Source organism: Copadichromis virginalis, linkage group LG14 (genome assembly GCF_057382275.1).
Source record: "Copadichromis virginalis isolate Kocher_CV1m ecotype Utaka linkage group LG14, C_Virginalis_male_GT1.1, whole genome shotgun sequence".
Classification (NCBI taxonomy): domain Eukaryota; kingdom Metazoa; phylum Chordata; class Actinopteri; order Cichliformes; family Cichlidae; genus Copadichromis; species Copadichromis virginalis.
This window is the reverse complement of record NC_140631.1, coordinates 39,661,703-39,679,333: the sequence shown is the minus strand read 5'-3', so window position 1 is coordinate 39,679,333 and position 17,631 is coordinate 39,661,703. Positions and strand designations below refer to the sequence as shown.

The 17,631-nt window shown below is 41.6% G+C and overlaps 1 protein-coding gene across 1 annotated transcript in view; it reads left to right on the top strand.

The window, feature by feature from the left end:
• The window catches only part of LOC146694637 (SPARC-related modular calcium-binding protein 1-like), a 31,046-nt gene extending 15,784 nt beyond the window's left edge, over nucleotides 1-15,262 (top strand). Inside the window, exons 2-11 of the mRNA XM_085430900.1 lie at nucleotides 3,531-3,705; nucleotides 4,166-4,390; nucleotides 5,079-5,132; nucleotides 6,043-6,090; nucleotides 7,777-7,857; nucleotides 7,971-8,163; nucleotides 9,175-9,233; nucleotides 9,468-9,561; nucleotides 11,012-11,358; nucleotides 14,561-15,262. Coding sequence (XP_085287026.1) covers nucleotides 3,531-3,705; nucleotides 4,166-4,390; nucleotides 5,079-5,132; nucleotides 6,043-6,090; nucleotides 7,777-7,857; nucleotides 7,971-8,163; nucleotides 9,175-9,233; nucleotides 9,468-9,561; nucleotides 11,012-11,342 — 1,260 coding nt within the window. The 3' untranslated portion in view covers nucleotides 11,343-11,358; nucleotides 14,561-15,262. The remainder of the gene's footprint in view (nucleotides 1-3,530; nucleotides 3,706-4,165; nucleotides 4,391-5,078; nucleotides 5,133-6,042; nucleotides 6,091-7,776; nucleotides 7,858-7,970; nucleotides 8,164-9,174; nucleotides 9,234-9,467; nucleotides 9,562-11,011; nucleotides 11,359-14,560) is intronic.
• The last annotated feature ends 2,369 nt before the right edge of the window (nucleotides 15,263-17,631 follow it).

The window sequence follows — 17,631 nt, the reverse complement described above, 5'->3', positions numbered from 1 at the left end:
TTGACTAAACATAATAAAAGCTAAACCAGTTTATGTTAACTTTTCGTGGACCAGATTGTATGAGAAAGCTGTGTAGGGCATTTAAAGCCAATAAATGATACGAAGCTGGACGGTGATGTTAGTCTCATCTCCCCGTGCAGCTGTGAGTCTGGAAACTGTAAAATAGCGAATGAGAATTTGGCTGGTGCTACAAATTCAGAGGCGTGTGGATATTCCGGTGTCTGATTGCTTTAATTCCCCCACCAGAGTCAGTCATTCATGTCCTCTGCTCTCACTGGTAGTTGCTTTAGGCAACTATTCCTCCTCACTGAAAGCAGCCAGTTGAGGTGGTTTGGGCGTGCCTCCTGGATGCCTGGGGAGATTTTTCAGGCAACTCTAGTTGGGAGGAAATCCCAGGATGGACCCACGACACGCTGGAGGGATTACATCTCTAAACTGGCTCAGTGTCCAGCGAGAAGAGCTAGAGGAGGTGACAGGGGAGAAGGTGTCTCACCTGATAAACAGCAGAAACTGGATGTATGGTTTGAAATATACAAAAGAGCTGGTCTCCTCCAGTCGCACCATATGTATGTGTAGCAGTGTGATGGTATGCGTCTTCTCAGGGAATGCATGAAGAAAACAAGGTGATGTTTGTGCATACACATCTGCACCTGAGATATAAACATGTCATCATCATTCATCTGTGTGTGTTTGCCCTTTAATGACCTGCTGCATAAATGAAATTCAGACTTTTAAAAAAAAATGCTAAGCGAGTGATTCCCCACGACACAGGCAGTTTGTTCTGACGCTAAATCCCAGCTCGGGGTGTTAACAGGCCTTTCGTCAGCATCAGCTGCTCTCTCACGCCAAACATCACACGGCAAAGCTCAGGAGATGAGTTTTTCTGTTTTCCTACAGCCACCACTCTGAGGAATCTGGAAGGTGCGAGGCAGGAGGAGACAGTGGCAGCTTGTTCTCACTTTCTCTGCTGCTCGCACACACTCAGGCTCGAGTTTACAAGGCCAGATACATTGATGCGAATCATTTTAACACTGAGGAGTCGTTGGTGTAGTTGTGCCTGACAGACAGGAAAGCCAGTCTACCAGCTAGACTCCTGCTCCACCCTTCAATCCTCTTGCACCTCCTCTAGGCTGCTTTTTCACTAATAAGTTTTTATTTTTTCTCTGTCCTCAAATTAATTTTTTTATTCCTTTCATAACTAAAAACATATTTTTTATTCATCATTTATTCCCTTGGCAGTGTTTTATTCATTTATTATTTTTTCTTAATTGCCTCTTTCTCTTCCAGGATGCATTCCTCTCATTCTTCCTTTTGTCCTCCGTGTAAAATCCACGACTCACTCTGACCTCTTCTGAATCAGCTGATTGAGTTCGTAGCGTTCAATTTTTCAATTTTTTACCTTCATTTCTGAGTCACCGGCTGTTGAATTACTCAGGGACAATGCAAACATCACAAAGTACATTGTGGGTAAATGTCCAAGGATCATATCAACATGTGGAATTGGTGGCTGGCCTAAACACGTCACAGCATAACGTGCGTGAACAAATACCCCACAAATCTCAATGAACTGAAGCAACACCAACGAAGTGTGGACCCCTAATACCTAAATTATTACATTTGCAAAGCCACGTCATAACAGTCTGCATAAAACCAGCAAATGATTGACATGTTTGCTCACTAAAATAACTTAATTGGTCGTGTTTGCTCTTGTGTCTGAGGAGAGAGCAGCAGCAAAGCTTTATTTGTTCGCTCTGTTTGTGTATCTTGATTTGTTCACATTAATCTCTACAGTCAATACATTAATTAATGTCCTGGCATTAAGGCACAGAGGCCTCATTCACCACTAAATTATGTCAGCAATGTTTGACACACCATAGCAAATTTACCCGTGTGTCTCAGAGTGTGTGTGAGGAGAGAGGGGAGGCCAGCTGACAAAGAGGCTCTGATGAAGAGCGAGAGGGTGGAGTTAGCAGCCAACTCTGTATGTATTGTATAGGCGTGAGCTGAGTGTGCACCACCTTGTATGTTTGGGGAGTTTTCGGTGAGTCTGCGAGGCGGTGTGAGGAATCTGTGTGTATTTAAATAGAGATGTGTGTGATTGTGACTTGAGAGTGGGCTTTCAGGCTCATGTGGGAGTAATTTAGGTCATCGCACTCACCAGATTCTCCATGAATCAATGCCTCTTCTCCTCCCTTTTCCTCTCTCTTTGTCACAAGTTTACATGTTGTGAATTATCAGTATCTTTGGAAGAATTTGCTCTGAAGGTTTGTCTGTTATATCTGATCATGCACAACAAAATTCACAAGAATTTTTCTTCTGGGGCCTTTCTGATCCCCAGTGTCTCAAATGTACCTCTTCTGGTATGTTTGAGTGGTGCCCAGTAAAATGCAGTAGCAGTATTAGTCCTGTAAATTGTATTTTCATGGCAGTGTAAAAACGTCAGAATTATTTTGGAAGCAGTTTGGTGAATTGTGAAAGATTAGCATAAATTGTACGGCTCAGAAAAGAGGAAACTGTGGTGTGCAGTCTAAATAGCTTTTGGCCATGTTTCCACTGCCTTCTTAGAGCTTTTAATGAGAGTTCTTCCAAAATATTATGCTGCTTGTCACAGACTCATTTTTCATTCATTATATTTACCTTGAAAAAAAAAAAAAATCACTTAATGCACCTTAAAGTCTCCCCGTGAGGCACAGAGCCAATCACAGCTCCTAGAAGAAATGGAGACTGTGCAGGAAGAATCGGAAAGACTTTATTTATCCCCAAGGCGCAATTAACATACAACAGAGCAGTTAAAGATAAGAACAATAAGAACAGGCAATAAGACTGAGATAATAAATACACAGAATATACAGTTTTAAAATTACACAGTTTAAAATGAAAGTGACTGAAAGGTGAATAAATAACTATAAAAGTTGCCATTCTCCCTCAATTAATAAAGTTTATCCACTCAGTTTGCAAAGCTGGAGCCAGTTTACAGGTAAAACTGCAGGTGTGAGAAAGACACGCTCCGTAACGGCCTTTCCCGACACATTTGTGAGGCCGTTTATTCTCTTTTCTCTCACTCGTTTTCTTTTAAGCACTCTTTCAAGTCAGACAAAGTTCTGGTCATTTTATCCTTCACAGCTGTAGCGTGACGATCTGCCAAAAGGAGACAGCGACTATAAATACACAGAGAGAGGTGACACACTTGGAGGACACAGCTGAACTAAATCAGGATAAGATGACACAGAGAAGTAAAGCTAAAACATGCACCAGACACAGTCTATCAATAGAAAGTAGGATGTAACAAGACAGAAAAACACCAAGCACAGAGACTTTTAAATGAGATACAAGGACACGGGAGAGAGAAACTGAAAACTCATAGACGGATATGAACAAACTATAACCGTGAGCAGGATTCCACCACCACCTCTTCACAGACGGCTGACATGTTGAAGCTTTAAAACCTCTTTTTACTGTCTTTTCCCTTCATAGTGTGTTTATAACTGACATGACAATCAACGTACACTCTAAATGTTTCCTGTTTGCAGCCCTTCCTGATCACAGAGAACATGTGGCCTCGTGGTTGTGTGCTGGACTGCCAGAGGGGGCGCCACAGACCTGTGTGTGGCAGCAATGGCAGGCTGTATAAATCGCTGTGTGCCTTTCAGAGGGCACAGTGCATCAACACACAGCTCCGCCACGTCCCACGGGGACACTGTGCAGGTACAGGGCTTTACAGCGACATCATCACAAGCTGTTCTTAATGTTTCCCATGATGCTCTGGTGGTGAGTTTACTGGCTTAAAAAATCTGAACTGAAATAAACTTTTCTCATGTTTCTATCTGAATTTGAGCTGCTTTATATCACGAGTACAAAAAGACGCCTGTTATTAATCAGCTGTAGTTTCCTGCCACCTCTGCCTGCTCTTAATGACTGTTTTAATCTTAAACCGGGAGCATAAATAAACGGACACCACTGTGCTCCTGTCCTTCATTCAATCAGCTTAAAATGTTCTTCCCAAGTGAATCAACTCAGTCAATAGAGACATTCTTCTTAAATTAACAATGACTACTTTTTATTGGTCGGCAGAGCAACGGTATGCACATCTGTGTCATCAGGATTCATGATTTCCACTCTTCCCATCTATAGCAGCACACATGGATACTAATTTCCTCTGTTTTAGATCCGTTGCAGACTAAATGCCAGCTGGCCCGAGCTCAGGGCCTTGAGGCCAGAGCCCGCAGCCGTGGTAGTCCTGCAGCTGCAGTTTTTGTGCCTGCGTGCGGTCCCGAAGGTCACTTCATGCCCATACAGTGCCACAACCAGACCGGATATTGCTGGTGCTCCACGCCTGATGGCAAACCTGTCAGTGGTACCACGGCCCTCCATGTGATCCCCAACTGCACCGGTCAGTTATGTTTTATTCAAAGTATTACAGATTGTTGGCAAAAACCCCAAAACAAAACAACTTAACTGTGAAGGACTTTAAAATAGCATTTTTATGTATGTTAAAAAAATGCTATTCTAATGCATGTATTTGATGTATTTTGGTGAGCTCACATGTCACGTATGGAAGCACTGATTTAATTTGCCTTATTTACTGTATTCAGGGTTTTCTTTGATGTCTTTTATTAAAACGGCTTTACTTTGTAATGAAACTCGAGTATTTTTGTTTGCATGGACTACTTTACCAGCATACATGTTGCTACCTGCAGCAGAGAATGAAGGAGTAATTTTCTTAAGCTCTTTTCATACATAAGTGACAGTTTCTCACATGTATCAGACAGCAGGAAATAGTCTACACTAATAGAGCACTAACAGTCTGTGCGTGGACTTGGTTGTGAAGTCTTCTGGTTTCATGCATTTCAGTAAAAGTAGCGATTGTTCGGTATTTATCAGCTCCAAGTGTAACAACAATGGCTCAGTTTCACTGTTGATGTCAGAGAAATACAGATACACCAGCACTCGAGGATACATGCAAACAACAGCCAAGGCTGTGTGTAGGCCTGAAAAGGTGGAAGTCCTCTAATTCTTCAGAACGAATGTTGAACTTTAGTCTGTTGTCCACTCTGAGCTGTGCCTGTTATTCTGAACAGATCACCTCACCAAGCTCGTTCAGATCACCGATACAGATGCAACTCCAGTCAAAGGTAAGAAGACGCTTTATTTAAATTGCACAAAGGCAGTTTTGTCCTTGCTTTAAAATAACTGTGGAGCACAGTGTGCACACACTCATATGTTTCATTCACTACAGGTTAGATGTGTGTCTGTATGTTTCTCATTTGTCCTTCGTTCTGCCTTTTCCTGGCATCACACGCTGCTTGTTTCTCTGCCAGACACATCTGCAGGGACTTAATAATTCACAGAGCACTTCACATGCCAAGACTGTAAAAATGCCTCTTTGTCTGATTTTTCCCTCTACTCTCATTCTTTTTTGGGTCCTTTTTTACTTCTTTACATTATAAAACATAAAAATAGTACCAAAAAACTCACCCAAGAGGAAAACAAACCTAATGCTCCATAACGTCTCCGAGATATTCCACTCCAAGTCAGAAAAGGTTGCCAGGTTTGGTCTGCTCTAATTTAAAGGTCATTTACTCTGACATTCAGATTTTCTAAAGCAGCAGTCCCCATCAGGTTTATGCTCTTGTCCAGTCTGGCATACATAACTCTACTACGTGCTGCTGCAAAATCTTATACTGGCAGCATAAGTGTAGTTTTCATGAGCCTTTATGGGTTTATAAAAGTTTTGTCCCCTTACAGATGCAACTGAGGATTTTTGGTAAAGGTTTGTTGAGCTGCTCTGCAGTGTCATGTAGAAATGTAGCACTTCCTCTAAGTTTCTTGTTAAATTTAAAGTATTTATTGTATTGTGTTTGTGTTTTAAGTTTTTAGATTGTAACTAATATTTATGGACATCTTCGCTGTATAAATCTCAAGGTGGAACATACCCGATTTCATAATTTCCTTTCTCTGCTTTTTCACATGCTTTCCTCCATCTGTCCAAACTATCCCCCCATCTTCTTCTTCTTCCATTCACTCTGTTTTCTTTTATTTCAGATGGAGACGTTGGACCTGGACCTACGCTGGACCCTAGAAAACCTGCAGGTGAGAAAATAAAAACCTCTTCTACTAAAGATAGTTTAATGCATACGTGGGCAGAACATAGCTGCTATGACTAACCACTGTGAAGCTCACTACATGTCATTTATATACCAGCACGTCAGTTTCAATTAAAGATTAGCTGTAAGTGAGGAACAGAAAGCTAATTTTCATGTTTTGTAAAGTGGAAAAACTTGAAACATACATCACATACAGGACTCAGAAAATTACTTTTTTTAGGAACTGGGGTATATATTGAATCTTCTAACAAATGTAAAAAATTAATTGATTATCATTTTACATGTATGGGTTTTAATTTGTTTCATTTTTCATCTTCATCTTAAACAAACAAAACCATATAACACACTGACGATACAGCAGAGGTTCCAGGGTCAAGTCTTTTCTGTTTCAACCCTCCTTAACATTTTTAACTTTCCAAACTTTTCCTTTTTTAATAACAACTACAATGTGACAGTGCTGCTCATTGCTTTTTCACAGCATCAGATTTAACATAATATAATATATAATATGTAACATGGCACTGGTTCTTGAGAAAAAGGTCTTTAACCCTTTAAAGCCATCAGCGCGAACTGTCACATGTCCGCCATGTCCTGCCCGAAACCGGAAGTGACGTCATTTTGCGGAAATGTAGTTTTTTACTATCAGGGCCTCATGAGCCTGTACTGGTGTTTTTAAAAGTTATGTTTGACTTTATGACTTTCTGTGTCGTTTCTGGGATGCTTAGGACTCATATTGCACTGCTGGAAATAGTTTATTTTGATGCATATGCTGCTTTTTTGCAAATCTTCATTATAATATTTATTTTCGTTTTTCCTGCAGTGTATAAAAATTGGTGTATTTCAAAAATAAAACTATGAAGATACTTAAAATAAATTTCCTGTGGTGGGAAACTATTTTGTGCAACTGTTTTGTATTTACAGTTTTGAGGGATAAGCCTCTTAAATTTCTCTAACTAGAAATATGTTAAAAAAACAAAAATGATTTTAAATTTTTTTGTAGTTTATTGCACTTTTTTGCAATTTATGTAATTACTATGCACTTAATGCATACATATTATTTAAATTTGGGCTATAATGGTTGTATTGATGTATATCAACTTGAAATGCTCCCAAAAATGGCTCCACAGCATGTAAAAATATAATATAAGCTCTGGCGGACTTGGTTCTATGGTAGGTCTTAAAGAATTAAACAAACCCCACATAATATTACTCAGAAGCAAACAACATGGTGAAGATAAAAAGCACTGAGCAGCTACAGAGATAAGTCCTCATGAGTTTAGAGTAACACAGTGGATGTGTGTGTTTGTGGGATACAGAAAGCAAATGTCGACTTGTACACCGATGACCTGTCAGTGGCTGTTTGCAGCTTGTTCCCTTTTGTGGCCCAAAAATTCGCTTTCGGTTTACGTTAAGATATATTTGGGTCAGTCCTGGGTGTTAAACAGTGGGGATGTTTTGATAAAGGGAAAAGCTCTGTGTTCCTCCTAGTGTACTTGAAATATAATATAATATAATATTATATAAATATAATATAATATAAATATAACACAACTGGATGCAGTTTTTTTTCATGTCACGTTGTGTTATTGTAGCAGATATTCAGCTGAACGACCTCTAAGAAAAAGGGAAATACTCTGAAATCTTATTTGAAAGCTGTTTTATTCTCATTCAGAGCTGACGGCGCCTCCTTTCTGGGTGACCATCCTGATGAACTCTGAGTCACGAGGAAACCGCTCACTTAGACGACCTCCTGGTAAGAGTCGTATATGTTTATATATGTATATGTATTCTCATATATGACACAGAGACATATATATATAGAGAATTGTTTTGATATAGAGTGTGTGTGTGTGTGTGTGTGCGCAGACAATCCTCAGACTTGTCAGCGTGAGCGAGCGTCTCTGCTCTCTCAGACTCGTCAAGCCCGGGAGGATGAGCGTTTCATCCCAGAATGCACTGCAGATGGGCGTTACAGCCCCGTGCAGTGCCACACTGCTACAGGTTACTGCTGGTGTGTCAGAGTGGACACTGGGAGGCCACGACCAGGCACCTCAGCACGGTAAGAAATCTGTTTGTTCGTTATTTAGCTCATTAGTGTGTTGGAAACTTGACTGTTATTCCTTTTAAAAACTTTCTCTTTTACTGTCTTTTCTTTTTTTTTCGCTCCTCTTATCCCCTGTCCTCCCTTCCAGTCGTCAGATTTGACTGGTTTTGCAGTCACAGAAGCATTTCATGTTAATCATATAATTTTACACCAATTACTGTCACTGCTCCCTAGGTGGATTTGTCTTAAAGGAAAGACACAGAGCAAATCAGAATAAATTATGGTCGGACTTTCCTGTTCTCGAGGGGCTTTATCAGCATTGTTGCTGCACAGCTGCTTTCAAACTCCTGGGAGCGAACTGGTGGATGTTTTCTTGTGATGGTTTTGGTTCACTGATGTGAGAATAAACTCCCTTAGGCCTAATGCGTTTTTTAAAATTTTTCTATCTAATGTCTAAGCACTTTATGTGGTTGGACTTGTAATTCTGTAAATAGAAATCACTGTCAGCCAATTAAATCAAACAGCTGTTTCCCCCTTTAGCACACAAAACAAATCAAAGCATCAGATTTGTGTACATGAAAAGAAGTGCCAGTCATATTTTGCATTTATTAATTCAAATTCTACTGCTCAGTCCCTCTGTGACCTCAGTAAACCAGGAGTTTACAGTCTCAGCTGCTGGTTTCAGTCTGGTTTCAAAGGACCGAGATGACAGCACTCACAATACTCAGCTGGGGCTTCGTCGCATTAATAAACAATAAAAAGCTAAAAATAAATCATGAAGTGAGATGAGCCATATAGAGTTTTTATTTTAATGTGTAGTTCCATGAAAATGTGATCAGTGATTCCACCCAAACCCTGTTTTTTACATTAAGTCCTTTTTGATGTTATTTTTTTCACATTTTCCAATTTGGTTGACTTTATATGTGATGATCGTGTGTGTGTGTGTGTGTGTGTGTGTGTGTGTGTGTGTGTGTGTGTGTGTGTGTGTGTGTGTGTGTGTGTGTGTGTGTGTGTGTGTGTTCACAGGAATCAAATCCCGGACTGCACTAGGGCAGAGGCTGCCTCACTGGAGAAACCTCTGCCTGGTAAATATGAAAGTTTCTGATTGGTGGAAAAACAAAAATATACAGATTTAAAGCATCCTGTAAACATCTCACACATTTTCCATTTTCAGCCAAAATAACTGAAAAGCAGTTTGCCCAGATGTGAATTTCTCATCCTGTTTACTATATATAGGCCATTTGTTACGTGTCTGATGTCATGTGGAGGCCGATGATGTTCATATCATTCAGGTTACAGTCTTTACTCTGATCTCACAGGGTGTCCTGGAGCTCGTAAGAAGAAGTTCCTTCAGAGTCTGGTCAGAGCGCTGCAGGTGGAAGCACAGCATGCTGGGAGTCAGAGTCCCTACCAGTAAGTCTGGATACTGTAGACAGCAGGGGGGTGACGAGTGCAGCAGTGATTAATGATCTTCTGTGAAACTCACAGTAACATCTCAGGCTGTGTCTGAAATTGTTATTTACTCACTTTTTCATCATCTGCACGTACTCTCATGTCAGAATCTCTAAATAGAAATGAACAACATGTCTGTAGCAGGTCGAGTTTCTGAGAGTCCCAAAGTGTCTACATGTGGAAGTTTGTCTTAGTGCCTGAAATTTCAATATACCTCTCTGTAGAGAGAAAACTGACTAATGTGCAAGTATATTGGAGTAAGCAGGCACTGATTTAGGAAATATACGGTGGAAACAGTAGATGGCACAGTTATCTCAGATAAAAATCATTTCTCAATAAGCAGACATCCGTTTAGAAGACCCCTACGAACTAAGCAGGCTGTGTTTGTATTATTTAAATATGTTTTGATTTTGTGAAATGGAACAGGCTTCAGACTCGCACCATAAATTTGCATTATGTCCGCTCTGTGCCTGCGTGCTCGTACAACGTGAAACCTGTAGATCTGCTTTAAATCAAGAGAAATTCTTCCGTCTCAGGTGTGTAATGTGCCACCTGTTGCACAGCAGGAGCTGATAGCGATTCCTCCGGTGTGTTGCAGTGCTGAGATGGTATGCAGAATTGAAAATGAAAACCAGTTTCACACATCGGTGAACAGTGCAGATTTGATCAAGCACCTGATAACCTGCAGGAAGAACAGAACGGAATATTCCCATCTGTTTTCCTGCGTTTGCCAATCAGCACTTACCTCATTCTTTCCATCTGCTCCTCAGTCTCAGTTTACAAACATGTTGTTGGCTCACTTCTTCAGGTTCATGCTTTTCATGCATCTGTGTCCCATCCTTCACCCACTTTATTATTCTCCACCAAACATGCACAGATTTTCAGCTCCAGCATATTTCTTCACGATAACTTTGGCTTTGCCGTTTCATTCATTCCAGACTTGTTTGCGGTTTGTGTCTGACATAAATTTGAAGCTTCAGTTGCTCAGCTTGCTTTATAACTGATAAGAGGGAACTGAGAAATCCATCTGGTGATTCTGTTTGTCAGCAGGCTCCCTTGTCCTTGTGAAATGGGATGTTTATTGAGTTCTGCTGGAGCGTTGTGAATAGTGCTGCTGGGTTTTATACGATCAGTGTGTAAACATTGAGACACACTGTCAAATCTGAGTACAGATGTGTGAAGATGTCGGCTGCTCCTTCTCTTATTCCGTGCTCTCTGTGATGCTAACAGTGATTTTAAGGTTTGAGTGACTTTCAAATTTAAGTTTTTCACTATTTTGTCACACAGAACTGTTTCTTTAAATGTGTTTTCTGTGAAAAGTGATTTGAAAAAAGAACCTGAATGAGGTGGCGTCCTTTACACCAGCAAAGTGTCTCATCTCTTGGGTTTTTGTGCCGCTTCTTTCCATCAGAGACTCAAACACAGATCCTTCCAGTGCTCCTTCGCCCACTTCAAACCCTCCACCCTCTGTGGCTCCTTCATCATCTTCCTCCTCTCTGGATAATGCCTCTGCTGATGCTGCAGAGTCTTCTAGGCCAGAGGTGGTGCTGCAGTGGCACTTTAGTCAGCTGGACGTGGACTCCGACGGGTGGCTCAGTGAGCGTGAGGCTCGACCCCTCCGTCAGTTCCTGCGGCGCAGACTGAAGCCACGACGCTGTGCTAAGAAGTTCGCCCAGTACTGCGACAGCGATCGAGACCGAAGCCTAACGTTAGAGGAGCTGAGGGTGTGCCTGGCTCTCTGAGGAGGCTTACCGTCAGGTATGCGACTGCAGTATAAACCCAGTGGTTAAGCTAATCATTTCTAATTTTTTCTAACTTGTACCTCTTGTTGGGAATGATTTGCATCACCCTTGCTTAACTTTCTGTGCTCTGTGAAAAAATAAGATAAATCTGAATATATCTAATACAGTTGGCCTTTTTACTCATTACATGTTTCTTGTTTGCCACAGATTTGAACTTGAACAGATTTTCCCTTTAAGATAATGACAGTGGGAAGAGAAGAAATTCAGGGAAAGGCTGGTAGACTATAGGAACGGCAGCTCTACGCGCCCTAACGACGTACTGCACATGCTTAACCTCCATCAAGCTGACGCTAACCTTCACACTGCTGCCCGTAAAAACAGAATATAATCAAAGTTCACTTAGACCATGACACAGTTCAATAAAACAGCAGCTCAGCTTGTTTCAAAATAACACGTTGAGCTCGCCGGTGCAGTCTAGCAGAGAGTAGAGCACACGCTGTGAATGCACCAATTCTTCGGAGCCGTTGAACCGATCGGCCTGATTAAGGACAGGTGCAACGACAGGGAGCAGAGTCTCTGTTCTCACTCCAGCTGCTGCTCAGTGCGAACCCGCTCATGCTGCATGAAGCTCATTTGATACGTTTCTCCAGCCAGGTTGATGAAGTGATCGTTTTCGGCTCATGCTCGTCATGTGCCATAGTTTAGAAACACAGTCACAGAGTGGGAATGTCTCCATGTTTCCTTTTGTCTTCAGGTTAGCACAATGTTTTGGAAGTGTTTTTTAAGTTGTATGGTTTGGATGGCAGCTAGTTTACAGCTCTGATCGTTGCTTTATAATTTAATATTTCCTCTTTTTTCTTATTTCCAGTCTCTTTTGTCTACTTCAGTCACCCCAACTGAAACTAAGCAGCTCGTGTTGGTCTGAGAGTTGATGAATGTCGAGCTAATACACAGATTATCAGAGCTATGAAAATAAGAAAACATGTCTGCGTGGGCAGAATATGAGCTGTGCATTAGAAAAGGAACAAACAGGATACAATTACATCTTATTAAATTCAGTTTCATTGTTTCCTCTGCTGATTGTTTCCTCTTGCAGCTTCTTATTACTGCTAAGAAGCTGCAACTTGTAGTTATTTTGGGAAAGCAAATCCATCCATGAAACAGCCTACGCCTCTGCTGTGGCATAATCACAGTAGTATAACTCCAGTTTCAGTGGTACTGAGCAGTTAGTGGTAGCAGGATTTAGATAAGTAAAAGTAGAAGCAGCAGAATATACCTACCTAATATACCTGGTGATATTTCAGCAGCAGTGGGATAACGCAGAGTTGTTCTCGTCTCAGTTTTCACAGCTGTCTCTCTCTCTCACACGGCTGTTAACCAGCCTCCTCATTGGTCTGCTGGCTGAGGTAAAAGCGTCTTTTCTCTCCTTTTCAGGCTGTTGATCTAAGGGGAGCCGAGCAGTTTGGGCTGGCAGCGAGACAAATTACACCCACGATGTCTGAGTGTTTATGTACCTTCGTAAAACGAAAACAAACGGTGGTCGAGGTGAAAAGGCCCATTTGTCAGGGGGCTATCAGTCACAGCTCGGTGGTGACAGCGATTCACTAATCAGCCCACCGCAGACGGCAGTGACAGCTCGACCAGTGTGTGTGTTTTTCTTAGTTATAGCAACACGAGTCTGGGATTTATTATAAGTTTGTAAGGGTCATAAGCTCGATATTCCGTCTTTCTCTGCCTGGATTTTTCTGTCATTTCTGTTGATGTAAACAAAACATCTGGTTCATATGGAGATCTTAAATCATGTTGCTGATTCCACCGACAAGCATGAAAAACACGATTATACAGTGAAGGACGGATGACAGAGAACAGCAGCATTTTCTCACTGTATCTGCAAACATCCTGTAGATCATTTTATATATTTTGTGTAAACTGAAAACTTCAGTTTATTTTTCCAAGATTTCACTGGCAGAGTTATCAAAGTACCATATTATTTAGAAATAATGTTGAAAATACAAGATTAGAGCAGCTACAAGGATCCCATTTAAAGTCTAGACTGACATCGTCAGTGACACGTCAGCTGACCTGACCTGAGAGTTGGCAGTTCGTCTTGTGATCGCAAGGTTGCCGGTTCGAGCCCCGGCTCGGACAGTCTTGGTCGTTGTGTCCTTGGGCAAGACACTTCACCTACCGCCCACTGGTGAGGGGCCGATGGCGCGATATGGCAGCCTCGCTTCTGTCAGTCTGCAGCTGTGGCTACAACTGTAGCTGCCTCCACCAGCGTGTGAATGAATAGTGGAATTGTAAAGCGCTATATAAATGCAATCCATTGTTATCATTTGCAAACCTTCACCGATCTGTATGAAAGTGACGGCAGTCAGTCAGTCAGATTGGGCTTGTTTGGAGAAACGTTGCCTCACACCAGCTGATCTGTGCAGTCTCCTTGGAATTGAAAGTAGTTCCCCAGAGGCGGAGGTCGGTAACAACTGATTATCAATCAAAAATTGATAATTCTTAGTTGAGGTTGTTGTTGTATATTTACTCGAGCATGACTCAGCCATAATAGTTAGACTGAATGACACAAGTGTAATCTCATTTGAGGAACAGCAGTGAGAAAGACCTGTGGGCAGCCTCGGCGTCAATGAAGTGTGACTGTAGAGATTGTATAGCATTAGAAAGCAGCAGTGCCTGAAGAGATGCAAGAGCAGGAATATAGAGTGGATACGAGGAAACAGGCCTCGAGTCTGGATGACCTAAAAGTCTTGCTTTATGAACAGGAGGACACACTGGTGAAATTAGGTTCTGCACAAAGGCAACAACAGGGACGGGAAGGGCAGTAAGAATCACTGCAGAAACTATGAAAAGTGGAAGTCAGCAAGAGGACAAGCAGAGCAGCAAGGTGAAGTGCAAAGATAAGAACTGGCAGGTGGCAGACAGAGGCAAGTGGACTGAGGAGCAGCTGCTAATTCAGAGATGAAGAGAAAGACAGGATAAAGAGAGGCACATGGGGCATTGAACTAACATGTGTCTGGGAGAGATAGCAGTGACCTCCAGTAGTGATGGAGGAGCCGACTCCCCAGACACGCTGCCAGTGGACCCGTCACTCTGCTGAGCTCGGTAAAACAGGCTAGAGTTGAAAAATAGTTTCCATTGATGTGATTCTATTGTCTTTATTTTCCTACCCTTCATTTCTCTTTCCCATTTTTTTGGTTCTCTTTCAGAGTCAAAGCGACCGAGAGCAACGAGACAAATCAGCTGACATCAAAAGGCAGCTCGTTTTAGTGATTAAGTCATAGAAGCGCTATCGTTGGGGTTGGAAGATCTGTTCTGTCGCCCACTTGTTCCTACATGGTCGCAAATTCCTGACACTATCGCTGTGGGGTGGAGCAGGGGGAGGTTTTAATGTGCAACCTCCAGCTCAGATACAATTGGCACTCCAGACAACCACTACAGTAATCTGATCCATTCTCAGCCACTTGCAGCTCAGTGTCCTCTGCTGTTTCACACCCTGCAGAGCCATCCAGGGGTTCAGCTTTGATTCTTTTTGGCTGACTTTTGCTCGTGATTCCAGACCAATAACACCAAGAAACCTTAATTTATTCAGTTACTGCTTTCCTTTTTCTCTTTTCATTAATCTTATGTGTCTTTTACTTCCCGAGCCTGCATCTCTTCTTCTTTGTACATACTTTGTTACAACACATACTGACAGTATATATTAACACATGTATACATAAGTATATGTACTTTTGTAATTTGTTCGTTAAGTTGTATTTTCAGACCACATCATCGACTCACAGCATTTTCTACTAAGTAATTGTGAGTTTAAAAAGGGAAAAACAGGTGTGATGGATGGATGTAACTTCAACCTTCATGTTTTTGCTGTTTGTAAATTTCAATAAATTTGTCATCTCATTTTTATTCATCTCAGCAGTCATACGTGTGAACGCTGTCTCGGCATCTCAGACTCGGTGGTTATCAATGGAGCCGCCGTGTCCTTCATTAGGTCTAACAGGAGGCCCGTTGGTTTCCACAGCAACAGCTGCCCGAGTTGTTGTCCCCTAATAAACTAATCAACAGATAAACAGGAAACAACAGAGGAATAGCATCTTTCATAACAGTCAAGTAAAACTTATTTCCCATCCTGCATTAGTGCCCGTCTCAGGTCATCACTGAGGCTAAATGTATTTCGACGGGAGATTAACAAGGTCCCGCGGCTTCCTAGCAGCCGGAGGAGATGATGTGCTTTCCTGTGCGACTTTGTGCCAGTTTCACAAACATACCTTAGACTGGAAATGCTGGAAATATGCAGCAGTGAGGACACCGTCCACCATTTTTGTTTAAGGATCTTATCCTGAAAGAAGTGCTGAGCCGTGCCACATCAAGACGACACAGCATGAAAGCTCTGTGCGATTGTTCTGCTCGAGGTCAAGGCATCGAGATGTCAATCTGAATTTATGTATCTGAGCCACATTCAAAGGTGACCTGACCTGACAAATAGTAATATCAGAGTTTGTGTGACTTTTTAATAATAAAGCTCACTTCAGTAGAGAAACTATTCACTGCAAGTTTTCAGTGCAGAGAAACCTTTTTTTAAATACACAAAATCTTATTCAGAGTAATCTAAAAGAACGACGGAGTGATGCTTTCTGCTTGAGAAATTGCTTGGTACATTGTAACTTTTCCTCTGAGGAACTAAAGGTACAGATAAAGTGAAGGTTTCACTGATTCAAATTAGACATCCTATAATATGAAGTACAATCCTTAAAGTAACAGATTTGAATCCTTTCATAACACTGACAAAGCCTGAGGATGTGAACTATAATGTGTTTCACAAAAGGAATTATGTGATAAAAGTGGCTATATAAATAAAATTGAATTGAATAAAAGTCAGGATAATGTCATTTTGTAGTGCGGATTACAGCCTCGATTTTCTCTCTCATCCTTCATAAGATTAATCTGATGGTCCTCTGGCCCATCAGTTTAATCTTATGATCTCTTGGAGGTGATCTGACTTCCGTAATGGGAACCACAGCCTGGGGACACCTGGACAACTCTCAAAAGCTCTTATTAATCTTTCACTTCACATTTCGAATCCAGCTTCTGCAGACCACACCTCGGCCTCTTTCGCTTTGTTTATTTGACCAGCAGATGGCGCTCTGGCTCTAGGGCAGCTTTACGAGCAGCACCTCCGGCAGGAGAGGAAACCTCCTGCAGTCTTGCTCCAAAGACACACCCTGATAATCCCAGCCTCAGCAGAGCAGACAGGGAAACACTGCACGATTCCATAAAGACACAGGCATAGATTTTATCATAATACAAACTGCTCACGAGATGGAAACGAGCAGTGCCCCGGGCATCAGAGGCAGGACCTTGATATAGATTGTTTACATGACATGGTATTGATATGAATTATAGATGAGCTGCTGCATTTAAATGTATAGGGCTTTATTTGGTAGAGTGGGAGCTTGCAAAGGGTGTGTATGCTCCTCCCAAGGTTACACACTGAGAGCGGAGTGCTCCACCGAGCCCATGACTAACAACGAGAGCCTGCAGGTCACACACAGGCATCAATCTGCCAAGAAATTCAGCACACACAACACACACACACACAGCAGTGCCCTACATGTTTACATGCTGAGATCAATCTATAATTCATCCGACTAAAATCCATATCTACCACCTCATCAAAATTCAGTTCCTAATAATAAAAGACATGCTGACTCGAGCACTAACTGTTAAGACAAACACACTCATGCAATCAACTGCACATATATATTATTAGCCGAGGGAATCAAGTTGCATGGCTCTGATTTTTATGGAAGCTCAGTCGACTCATGATTGCAACTCTGACATGTGAAAAAAAATCCACACACAAATTTGCAGAACGCAGACATTTGCACAGCAGTTAGGATGCAAAGAGTGTGTGGTCCTGATGCTGCCAATGACAACAAAATGTAGACAACTCTAATATGCACCATGTGGTGATTGGTTATATATAATGTTAACTGTGACTACAATTTTAATTAAATCTGATACAATATTGCACAATAAGTGATGATTGCAAGAAAGCATATGTTTGGAAATGTCTCATTACGACTGCTCATCTTAAAATGATTCAAAATGAGGAACTACAGAAGTCCAGCAACATCCCAGCAAATATTCAAATCATCCTTTTCTGTTGTAACCCTGGCGCCTGGTCTTTTGTGGACCCCCGTCTGCATCGTGTTCGCTGTATGGAGAGTTTGTTCTTTGTTTGTTTCCCATTTAATTTTCCAGTTTAGTTCCTCATGTG